The 12,836-nt window shown below is 40.8% G+C and overlaps 1 protein-coding gene across 2 annotated transcripts in view; it reads left to right on the top strand.

Moving 5' to 3' along the window:
• Positions 1-12,836, top strand: part of CERS3 (ceramide synthase 3) — a 106,885-nt gene that overhangs the window by 55,461 nt on the left and 38,588 nt on the right. For both annotated transcript variants that reach the window (XM_004759830.1, XM_045070704.1), the window contains exons 6-10: positions 3,279-3,336; positions 4,315-4,365; positions 4,842-4,934; positions 8,563-8,691; positions 12,137-12,243. In XM_004759830.1, the coding sequence (XP_004759887.1) occupies positions 3,279-3,336; positions 4,315-4,365; positions 4,842-4,934; positions 8,563-8,691; positions 12,137-12,243 (438 nt within the window). The remainder of the gene's footprint in view (positions 1-3,278; positions 3,337-4,314; positions 4,366-4,841; positions 4,935-8,562; positions 8,692-12,136; positions 12,244-12,836) is intronic.

Genomic DNA, 12,836 nt, shown 5'->3' with positions numbered 1-12,836 from the left:
TTTTGGTTTTAGAACCCTATTTGTCCTCTGAAAAACCCTGAAGGACCCCAAAGAGCACTTGTTTGTGTATGTTATGGCTACCAATACTAGAAATGAAGGTAGAGACATTTATAAAACATAAGAATACACAAACGATGGGGCACCTGGGTGGCTCAGAGGGTTAAAACCTCTGTCTTTGGCTCCGGTCATGGTCCCAGGGTACTGGGATCGAGCCCTGCATTGGGCTTCTCTGCTCAGTGAGGAGCCTGCTTCCTCTCTCTCTCTGCCTACCTCTCTGACTGCTTGTGATCTCTGTCAAATAAATAAATAAAATCTTAAAAAAAAAAAAGAATACACAAACGCACATCATATCAACTCTTAGAGTGATGCTGGTATCTCCTGTACTGAGCCTCTGGAAATCACTGTTCCTGTGAGGGGATGAGTGAAAATGGCAATAACATGGTAGTCATGTTATGGAAATATTTTGACGCCAGGAATCCCTGGCACACACTTTGAGAACCCCCGGGAGAGGGGGAGCATAATGGAGCATAATGGAGCATAATGGAGCCTACCAGGACCAGTTAAGGAAAGTGCGACGCTTGGGTTTGGCATTCACATCCAATGTCCCCTGCACAGCCTCGGGGATCATTACATGATCTCTCCCAACCTCTGTGTCCCTCTGTGGTCACCACCTTATCTACTGTTCCTAGTCCAGAAACCTGTTGTGAAGATAAACATGTGACAACACCCACGGGATGAGCACAGCACCTGGCACAGAGTAAAGAGATCAGCAAATATCGGAGAAAAGAACAATTCAAGATGTGCCACCTAGACTCACGGCTTCCTCTGGGGCCGGCAGGTCCGATCCTACTTTTTCTGTTCCTGTTTGGCCGCGATATGCTCTTTGAGTCTAGGGAGCCAAGGATATGCTCTTTGAGTCTAAGTGTGGGCCTTTGCCGGATGGGCTATGAACATAACAAGGATGGGCAGGTCTCAGCCGGCTCTACTTATCAAATGTTCTTTGGGTATTTTTATGGTTCAGATTTCTGAAGACTGGGATCCTACTTTTTTTCTATCAAAACAAGCCAGGAAGAAAGATGATCATCCGGCCTATAGGCAGGACAATGTTCAGGAAGAACCACTGGCTTCGGAGTCCAGAGACCTGCCCTCAGCCTCAGCTGTGTTACCTGCTTAGGTGTGGGAGCTGGGGAACTGGTTTTGCCTTTGATGAGCCTGACAGTCCATCTACAAAATGGGGTTGGGTGAGCCTGGTGGTGGGTATTAAGGAGGGCACGTATTGCATGGAGCACTGGGTGTGGTGCCTAAACAATGAATTTTCAAACACAGAAAAAAAAATTTTTTTTTAAAGGAAAAAAAGAAGAAAACAAAAAGAGAAAACATAGAATGGGAAAAAATGTCCCAATAGGTATATTTGACAAAGGACTTGTATCCAGAAAAAAGAATGATTATAACTCAACTACAAGAAGAAAAGCAACCTAATAGAAAATTCGACAAAACTACTTGAATTTTGACTTCACAATTAAGATACACAAACTTTCAATTTATATGTTAACTCTTTTTTTTTTTTTTTAAAAAGGGATCTATGTCTGCCTTCCTCTTTCTTACTTAGCTTTCAGGCATATTGAAGAAAATGCTCTAAAGCATTATGCAAGAATAAGGAACAAACATTATTATTATTATTATTATTATTATTATTATTTTAAGATTTTATTTGAGAGAGGGCACGAGCGGGGAGAGGGGCAAAGGGAGAGGGAGAAGCAGACTGAGCAGGGAGCTGGACTCCAGGCTTTATCCCAGGACCCTGGGATCGTGACCTGAGCCAAAGGCAGACACTTAACCCACTGAGACACCCACGCACCCCAACAAATATTATTTTTAATATTATTATTGGTTCAGCAATCATGAAATAAAATAGCCATACCTTTTTTTTTTGCAACTTTATTGTGCAAACTTATAAACATCCACAAAAGCAGAAAGACTGGTATAAGGAGCTCTGTGTGCTATGTACCCGTCATCGTGTTTAATTATCACCAGTTGATGGCAATCCTGTGTCATCTGTGTCCCCCCCTGTTTCTGTGGATAAATTTTTTTCTGCCACTTATATTGTGATAAAGTTGACATAGTCGCTGTGTAAGTTTAAGGTGTACAGCATGATGGTTCGACTTCTGTATATTGTGAAATGATCGCCACAGTGAATTTAGTTAGCGTACAAAAGGGAAAAAAGTGTTGTCTTCTCCTTGGGATGAGAACTTGAGGATCTATTCACTTAGCATCTTTTAAACATGCCATACAGCAGTTCAACTCTAGTCATCACTCTGTACATTACATCCCGGGACTTATTTACCCTGTAACCCAGAGTGTGTTCCTTTTGACCACCTTCATCGCAGTATTACCAAAAATTACTTTTGACACAGATATCAGCCATTGTATGATTTCACTGTAAATATTTTGGTATGTATCTCTAAGAAGTAAGGACTCTATTTTAAACAAAATTGAAATACCAATATGATACTCTAAAAAAAATCTTTAATAACTGGTGCCTGGGTGGCTCAGTTGGTTAAGTGGGCAGACTCTTGGTTTCAGCTCTGGTTGTGCTCTCAGGGCTGTGAGATGGAGCCTGATGTTGGGCTCCGTGCTTGTCCCTCTCTCTCTCTCTCTCAAATAAAAAAATCTTCTAAAAAAAACCTTTAATAATATTAAATATTCTTGATTAACTCACAGTTTTCTTTACAGTTCGTTTGTTTGAACCAGGATCTTTTATAGGTCTTTCTCCATACGTGAGAAAATTGCCTTTTTTTTTTTTTCTTTGAAGTCTGCTTTTCAGAGACAAGACTAAAGTCTGGCCACATGGAAACCTTTTCACTGGGACTTAAGTGGGGATAAAATAAAGGATTAGATTAATACTAATGTCAAAACGTTGTCCATTGTGTACCAGGAACTGGGTCTATTGTGTGTCAGGCATAATATAAACAGGAGTAATAGTTGTCCCCACTAGTTAATGCTTGCTTCATACCAGGCACTGTGATCAATACTTTCCACTAATTAGCCTCGATTCTTTTTACATTTTGAGGTAAGTTTTGTCATTCCCATTTTATATGTGAAGACGTGAAGACTTCCCAAGGTTAAGTGATTTCCCTATAGTTACAGCCGTCAGACAAGAGGCAGAGTCAGGATATCAGATTAGATTCGCCCGTGCATTCTTTCCAGACACCGTCGTTCCAAACGTATTTCTCCTCAAATGTCAATCACCTTTACCAGATCTTTCTTTCTTTTGGCAGCTGGAGATTTGCATTTTACTTAATGATTACTGTTGCTGGAATTGTCTTTCTTTACGATGTAAGTTGTCTCTCTGATATTCTTTGATGGGAATTTGTCTTTAATTATAAAAATCATTGCCTGTGAATTCCTCATGAAATAAGGTTCTCAATAAGTTAACCAGCTTTCATGCTTTTAAAATCATGTCAATGTCTAGAGAAGTCATAACCCCTCAGTCTGCCTTTCAAAGCCTTGTTAAGTATTGAATTTGCAAAGATAAGTCTGAAACCTAATCTCTCCCTATTTCCACTCACATGACCCCTGTGCCAATGACCCTGGCTCCTGACAATCCACTGAACATACCTGGTGTATCTCACTTTTGGATTTTAGCCCATTTTACCCCTCGGCCAGAAATGTCTTGTCCCTCCCACCTCTACCTCCACCTGCCGAATCCCATCCAGGCCCTTACAAAATACCACCTGTTCCGTCAAGACTCGGTACTCACTTATCAGAAATCTTCCCTTACCATATGACCTTTGCATTGTCTGTTTAAAGAGTTACTAAACGATTACCTCATTAAGTGATGTATAAACTGCATAGTAAGTTGAATATTTCCTTTTTAAAAAAAAAGATTTTTAAAAATATTTTGTTTATTTGAGAGAAAGAAAGTGAGAGAGAGAGAGAGAGAGAGAGAGAAGGAACCAGGGGAGGCAGAGGGAGAGGGAGAAGTCAGCTCCTCATTGATCAGGGAGTCCAATGTGCGGCTCGATCCCAGGACCCCAGGGCCATGACCTGAGCTGAAGGCAGATGCTCAACTGACTGAGCCACCCAGGAGCCCTGACTGAATAATTTCCCGTGCAAGACAGCACTGTGTGGTCCCAGATTCACTAGAAGTCGTGAGTATCCGAGGCATGTTATATGGGGACATGTATAAATACCGACAGGGAGAGGTGCAGCAGGAACAATAGTGACATCAGAAAGAGCTTATATTTTCTGCTGAAATCAGCCTTTGATGCTGACAAACTAATTTTTTTCTCGCTTCGTCCCTTGTTTTTTCAGAAACCTTGGGTATATGACCTGTGGGAGGTGTGGAATGGCTATCCCAGGCAGGTAAGTCCCTTCTGATACGTGTTGTAGCTTTATGAACTTTCAAACAAAACCCTTAACTTGATTTTGGAATTCTTGTCTACCCTTTCAGAAATAAAATGCCTTGAAATATTATCTTTGATTCCTTCTCAGAAGTTGAAATCTTTTTTAAACTTTGTTTATTTAAGTGAGGGAGAAAGAGAGAGACAGAGAGAGGGAGGGGCAGAAGGAGAGAGAAACCTAAACAGACTCTGTGCTGAGCCTGGACCCTGAGGAGGGGCTCCATTTCATGATCTTGACATCATCACCTGAGCTAAAACTAAGAATTGGACTCTTAACCGGCTGTGCCCCCCAGATGTCCCTCAGAAATCGAAATCTTAATGCATCACCATTTTGGGGAATTCTGTGGAACATAAATAGGTATAAACAAAAGTTTAATGCGTTAAAATGAGTCATTGATACAGTAATACTAAAGTAGTGAATGCTGTCATTGTCCTTAGCCCTTGCTGCCGTCCCAGTACTGGTACTACATTTTGGAGATGAGCTTTTATTGGTCTCTGATATTTAGCCTTGGCTCTGATGTTAAGAGGAAGGTAAGTATCTTTTATTGTTTGTTTTTAAGATTTTGTTTATTGCAGGGGGTGCTCAGGAGAGAGCAAGCAGGGTGGGGGGTGCTGCAGGGGGAGAGGGAAAGAGAATCCTAAGCAGACTGTGCTGAGCGCAGAGCCAGATATGGGGCTCGATCCCAGGACCCTGAGATCATGACCTGAGCTTAAACCAAGAGTCAGATGCTTAACCAACTGAGCCACCCAGGTGCCTCTAGGTAAATATATTATTTACAAAGCTGATTTATCTACTTTTTCAGAAATTGTCAACCCTCCCGTCCCCAATCCTAATCTTTACACTGTATTGTTAGGTGTATTTAGTTTCAATTCCTAGCCTTTTTGTATTTTATAGAATGGTGCAAATCTGCTCATGCTTTGGACCCTCAGTAAGTATTTGCAGTAAAGCATTCTAGACCCTTGGAAGCTCCACTCTTGTTCAGCAAAAAGAGAATTCTCCTTTATGTGGTCTGTTTTGTCCTTTGGGTTTAGACAATTGCTGTTCTGCAGTACAGGTGTTAGTAGTTTTAATTCTGCAGCCACATCCTTTACTTGATTACAAACCACCTTATGTAATTTTTTGATGTGTTCAAAGACTTCAAATACATGTTGTCCTTAATTCATCCAAGATTTTTGGGAGGAAACTTTGGGCATGCTTGGCTTTACTTTAAATGTAGAAAAATTGAGTCACAGGCATGCTAAAAAAAATGTATCCTCTGAGTTAACAAAATGAGGCATTTTAGGAACCGTTTGCTGCTACAGAAAATCCTTTATTAGATTCTCAATGCAATCACAAGATTTTATCATGTATGTTAGAAACTCAGATCAAATAATAAATACTCTTGGCATATACCTCCAAATGCTACACTCTATTTACAAAGTCAGTTTGTGGAAAAATTTGTGTGATAAAGTTAAGTTGAACTCAGTATTAAGGAGATAATCTCAGACCAAGTCAGCTTGGTTAAATGTTTGGGTGTGTGATGGTATGCCCCATCTATCACCTAAAGGGCTCAATTCACTGTAGTGAAGAGATCTTAAAATAAAGAATGTACGTATAAGAGGGGCACCTGGGTGGCTCAGTGGGTTAAGCCTCTGTCTTCGGCTCGGGTCATGATCCCAGCAAGCCCCACATTGGGCTCTCTGTTCAGCAGGGAGCCTGCTTCCCCATCTCTGCCTACTTGTGATCTCTGTCTGTCAAATAAATAAATAAAATCTTAAAAAAAGAAAGAATGTAAGTATAAGAATATAATATGTAAAAGTCTGATAAAAATAATCTCCTTTTCCATAAAACTTAATCATAGCTGTAGATGAACCGCCATTAATTTTAGCCTGGGCAAAGAATACATCAAAATTTAATTGTTTGAGTCATTTTTTTCAAGGGAGAGAATTAAAAATAATCCCCTTTTAAAAGGTCTTCAAAGATATACTAAGGTGGATCAATGTTATATTGATCCTGTCTTTCTCCCCCATCTGAGTTTACAGTAGTTGGTTTCTCTTTACTAACAAGGGCATTGGGTACCTTTTTAAAAATTAAATATAAATAGACGTCATATATTTTGTAAATACATATCTTCAGAGACAAAAATTTTTGGAAGGTGGGTAAAGCATGGACTCTGGAGTCAGAATGCCCAGGTTTGAAACTCTGGGTTCACCATTCACTAACATCTCAGGCTAGCTGACCAGACTCCCTAAACTTGATTTGTAAAATGATGGTGTAAAATGGAGCTAAAAATAGTTTCCATCTTCTCTAGTTATTGTGAAAATTAACCCATACAAAGCACTTCCTGGTGTACAGTAAGTGCTCAGGAAGTTAGACCATTATTAGTAGTATCATGTTTACTCTTTTACTTCAGCTACAAGGAAACTGAAATCTTTAAGTTTTTTTCTTAAACATCCTTCTAGAGGTCTCTGCACACTGTACAAGGCAGTCATTGATAGTGCGTAATTCATTGGTTTTGAGTATGTCCAGTTACAGCCACAGTCATTTTTAGAATATTTTTGTCACCCCCCCCAAAGATATCCTGTCCCTTTTTGCAGTCATTCCCCATTTCTCCTAACTTCTCTTGCTCTAGGCAACCCACTGACCTACTTTCCATCTCTATGGATTTGCCAATACTGTATATTTCATATAAATAAGCTGAATCATAATATATGGGTTTTTTGTGTCTGGTACTTTCAGTTAACATAATGTCTTCAAGGTTCATTCATGTGGAAGCATGTATCAGTCCTCATTCCCTTTATTTGCTAAATAACTGCCCATGGTATAGATAGATTGCATTTTATTTTACCTTTTTACTACTTGACGGCTATTTGGGATGTTTTCTTTGTTGTCTCTTGGGAATAATGGAATATGAACATTCATATTCAAGTTTTTGCATGGACATATTTTGCATGGACATTATTTTTATTTCTTCCAGTAGAATTGCTGGCTTATATGATAATTCTCTATTTAACCTTTTGTGAAACTGCCAAAAGTGCTGCACCATTTTACATTCCTCCCAGCACCATACAAGCATTCTAGTCTTTCCACGTCCTTGCCAATACTTGTTAGAGTTCATCATTTTTATTATAGCTATCGTGGTGGGGATGAAGCCGTATCTCATGGTGGTTTTGATTTACATTTTCCTGATGACTAATGAGGGTTGAGTGCCTTTGTGTACTTGCCCGCCGTTTGTATATGTTGTTTGCAGAAAATGTTTAGGTTTTTATCCTTGACTGTGGTAGCTTCTTTTAGCCCAGGGTTGGTAGTATTGTCCTTTCATTTGTTACGTGTTTCCTATGTGGTAACTCTTACTTTAATGGTTGTAAAATTTTAATATATTGTATATCTGTCTTTTTCCCTTTTTGGAATTAGAGAATAAAGGATAAATGTAAATATACACAGGAATGTGTGTGTATGTATATGGTGTGTGTATGCATGCATGTGTGTGTGTGTCTATGTATATCCATTGTGGGTCAGTGGAAAGAACAGCAGATGTTAGGACTTCGATGACAACTATTCAACACTGTCCCAAATGTAAGTGACTTCATCAGTGAGGATAACATGTGTTAGTCCCCTCACAAGGATTGTGTTTAAGAATCAAAGTGAAAGCATTTTACAAATTTCAAAACATTCAGATGTAAGTTGGTTACAAATCTTGCCATTTGCCACGACATGGTTGGAACTAGAGGGTATTATGCTCAGTGAAGTAAGTCAATCAGAGAAAGACAATTATCATATGATCTCTTTGATATGAGGAATTTGAGAGGCAGGGGAGGGGGTTGTGGGGGGAAGAGAGGGAAAAAATGAAACAAGATGGGACTGGGGAGGGAGACAAACCATAAGAGACCCTTAATCTCAGGAAACAAACTGACGGCTGCTTGGGGGTGGGGCAGTAGGGAGAGGGTGGCTGGGTGATGGACTTTGGGGATGGTATGTGCTATGGTGAGTGCTGTGAACTGTGTAAGACTGATGATTCACAGACCTGTACCCCTGAAGCAAATAATACATTATAGGTTAATTTTAAAAGTTGTTTTTTGAAAAATATTATTATTATTATTGTTATTGTTGTTAACACTTCCAGTGATTAGGAAATAACTGCATTTGCCTAATAGCTTCTATTTTCCTCTCCTTTTGTAGGATTTTCTAGCTCATGTCATCCACCACCTGGCTGCTCTTAGTTTGATGAGCTTCTCTTGGTGCGCTAATTATATTCGCAGTGGGACCCTCGTGATGATTGTGCATGATGTGGCGGACATTTGGCTGGAGGTAAACGTTTGCCATTAAAAAATTAATAACAGTACCATGTCTTGGGTTTCTGGAACTCCTCCCTGGGAGAATGGTCTGGGAGTGATTTAGCAAGCCTCCCTGTCCTGAAAACACCCAAAGTCTGAGGTTGTCTCTGGGTCCTCGGGTGCTTCAAGCTTAGAGAAATGAAAGCTTTTAGTGTTTAGTCCCCAGTCTTCTCCACGGTACTTGAGAGAGGTTAACCCATGGGGTTCCACCTGTACACGTTGCCTGCAGATACTAGCTCAGGAAGTAAGGTGAGATAACTTGAGGAAGGAATGAGCTCTAATCGTTTAAAAGGAAAATGTGGATTTGTGGCTTTATGGATTCTTAATGTTGGATAGTACCATATATTGACTTAAGCCAAAGCCAAATACCCATTGAAGGGTCACACTGGCCAGACAGGGATCCTCCTCCAGTTTTAAAGAACGAGGGCTGATGTTTCTTCAAGTGGCATTTATTTCCTAAGGGAGGAATGTTTTGGAGCAGGGGACATTAAAACAAGAGTCTCCCTCATCCCAAGCAACACACAACAGGAGTAACAAAGCAAATTAGGATTGTTTTCTCTACTTGTCTGGGTTATGTATTGGTTCCTGTTTGCCCCGAGGCAGTGATCCAGCAGCCCTCTTGCTCACCAGCTCTCCTGCTATACTTAGGGCCACATTTCCCAGAGCCATAAGTTTGTCCTCTAAATACCTTCACTTATAATGAAGCCAAGGAAAATAATGCTTGCCCATCTCGTGTGCAGGATTGCCTCTTGAAGGGTTAATAGCTGAATGTAAGTTGGTATGGGAGAAATTCAATTTGATAGCATCTTGTTCTTCTAGATCAGGGTTCACCAAACTTTCTGGTGAAGGGCCAGATAGTAAATCAATTCTGTGGGCACTGTAGAATCTCTTGCCATATCATCTTCTTTTCTGACTGTTTGCTTTTTCTTTTCTCATACCCCTTTAAAAATGTGAAACCCATCCTTATGGAGTGACTACCTTTAGCCCATTGGCTGGATGGAAGTTTGCTAAACCCTGTTATAGATGTAACCAGAAGTCATTTGAAGCCATTTCAAAGCCACTGGCTACTGTTAAAATATTAAATGTATACAGAATTTTGTTTCTTCTGTGTAATTGGCATTAGACACGTAAATCCCATTCCAAAGGCAAAGATTATTCAGGGCAGCAAATGGCTTAGCAGAAGAAGGATTGTGCCAGTTTTCCCATGTGTTGTGATCTCAATGTAGCCATATCTGTTATAATTACCTCTGCCTCTGATTGTATCTCGGTAACCCTGCCTGTAATTAAGACCACATTGGCCATGACTTAAGAACTTGATGCTACTCTGTTGATTTTAAGCACTCTAGCCTTTGGTGTGTATCCACTGTAAAAAAAAAAAAAAAAAAAAAAAAAAAAAAAAAAAAAAAAGCTTCATTGTGTTGTTAAAAAGGAGTTAGATGTGGAGACTGGGAATAAGCTCTGGGTTGTCCCTGCCCACTCTCCCCGACCCATCCCTGACATGCTATGACTCCCTAGGTGACTGGGGCAAATCACTTAATGCTTTGTTTTCTGTCCTCGGCGGTAATATGAGAAGTCATATCTGCTCCGTAGGGTATATCGTGAGATTTAGCTCATTACTGTTGGAAAATGTTCTGAGCTTCTTAGGTGAAAAAAAAAAAAAAAGCAAACAGAAGGAAAATGAAATTTCAAACTCAGAGGGCCCTTCGGAGATAAACTATGAGAACGGCCTCATGTTGTTAATGATCATGAATCATTCCTGATTCACAAACCACGATCTAACCTGAGATTCAATGAGCAAGGCCAGCACCTTCCACCATCTGGGAAGAGGCACCACGAAGTGGTGGCACGGGGGCCGATTTCTGATATCCTCCAAGGATGCCTGGTCCACAACTTCCTCGAGTAGTTGGCTTTTCTGGTTGTCTTCTCGGGCAAGTGCTCATTGAACCCAGACATTGAACAACTTTTGGCCCTGTTGAGACCCTCCTAAAGATGGTGACTATTAATCTTTCATATTCCTCAAGACAGTTGGTGTGAGTCATCTTTTAGCCTTTTCTTGGAAAGGAAAAACAGCCTTAACATCTAGAACTCTGACTTAGAAGGAACCTCTGTGTTCTTCATGCCTCCTCCTGATCCTCTTGTTTCCCCCATGTTCAAGTTTGTATGCAGGGCCCAATGCTTGAACAGTATCCTGACTCACGCTTAGCAAAGGACCAGAGTGACTGTCGATCTCCATCATTGCACAGCTGGGAATATTCTGTGTGTGTATTTACCCCAAGGAATGCTACTTTGCCTTCACAAGTGCTCTCCCTTCCTGCCTGTGCACATCTAGCTAGCCACCCTAGCCCAGCCTCTGACTCTTCAAACAACTCCCACACTCCATTCCAAGCACCCTGAACTTCTGGCCCAGATCCCCATACCCATCTCCCACCCACTTGGCAGACTAGCCTTCCGTCGCAGCATTTGAATCTGTTGCCTTCTGGGCCCCCTGCCTCTCCACAATCTGATCATATCCTTACCCCATGGTAAATATGGCAGAGTATGGAAAACGTCATGAAAACCCTTCCTGAAGTATAAGTATGCTGCCTCTCTTGGTTTAGAGTGGCTTTGAGCTACCAGACCAGTTTTAGTCCTGAAACCATGCAGACCTGAGCCACGCTTCTGGAGGGATGACCTACACTCAGCAACTCCTATCTACCTCCCACCACCCCCGAGTCCAGATACCTTCCCATGTAGCCTTGGGCTCCACTAGATAATGCCAGAGAGAATTCTCATCCATTAACCTGCTACTACCACATTAAACACTTTCTGTAATTCCTTTTACTCAATGCAGACCATATGAATAGTGTAGACTAGCATAAAATAAGTGGGGAAAAATCCAGTGCTTGCAACTTCGTTTCAACTAGGACACAGCCCCCAGGGTGGCCCCCTCACTCTGCCCCTTTTGTCAGCTGCCTTGATTGCAATGTGTGCAGCCCAGCCCAGCCCAGATCTTCACTCATATTTCAACCTTTCTCTAATCCAGCTCTCCAATCAGTTAAGTGGAGAAAATAAATCAGCGCCCCAATGAAATGCATGCTAACATTCACTGGGCTAACTTGTAGGGCTTGTGAAGGACAGGAGTAATATTACAGTCATTTAAACATATCTTTTTTTTTTTTTAACATTCTATTATGGAAAATTTCAAACAAGCAGCAAAGAGAAGAGCATAATGGACCCAGTGGGCCTTTCCTCCAGTGTTACCAGTGGTCAGTGTGGCCAGCCTTGTTTTGTCCGTTTCCCCATCCATCCCTCTCCCCTACCCCCCACACAGAGACCACTTTGAACCAAATCCTGGACATCGTATCTTTTATAAATATTTAATTTAAGAATTTTATTCTAACATCACTTTATCTGAATGCAATTGCTTTTTTTGTTTTCAGTCTGCTAAGATGTTTTCTTATGCCGGATGGAAGCAAACCTGTAACACCCTGTTTCTCATCTTCTCTACCATATTTTTCATCAGCCGCCTCATTATCTTTCCCTTCTGGTGAGTAGACAAGGGGCTGGGCCGTACCTTTGGTCACCATGCTGAGGTGGCCTTGGTACATTGTTGAAGTCTCTTTCCTACATTGATGCCGGGTTGTTTGTGCCAAGTTCAGTTGGAGAAAATAAAGGGAGGGGGGCATTTCTATGAATAATTAAAACAACACCTTCCAATGTGGAAAAGGCTTATGATAAAGGGAGGTCAAAAATGTGCAGCCCAATGGGTAAACAGCAATTCTTACTCTCTGTCTCGTTTCATGAATGTGGATCTTTCTTCGTGTTTAACAGCTTTTCCCTTTATTCACTGAACTGTCATTGGTCAATCACCAGCTCTTTGAAAGAGAGACATGTTCGATGTTAAACAAAATATAATAAATATAGCCACCATTAATTGAATGCCAGACACTGGATGAGGCCCTTTGTATATTTTGGCTCCGGTCTATACAACAAATCATAGAGATAAGGTCTTATCACTCCTGCTTCACAGATGAGAAAACCGATACTGATTTCATTTTCCATGATCACTGACTGGTCTTAACAATGGTCTGGATATCCTTTCCATATTAATTGGCTCTTGATCAGCCTTTTGATTTTGTT

Source organism: Mustela putorius, unplaced genomic scaffold (genome assembly GCF_011764305.1).
Source record: "Mustela putorius furo isolate JIRA1106 unplaced genomic scaffold, ASM1176430v1.1 tig00003972_pilon_pilon_pilon, whole genome shotgun sequence".
NCBI classification, from domain to species: Eukaryota; Metazoa; Chordata; class Mammalia; order Carnivora; family Mustelidae; genus Mustela; species Mustela putorius.
The sequence above is the reverse complement of the archived record's forward strand: the minus strand, read 5'-3'. Positions and strand labels throughout refer to the sequence as shown.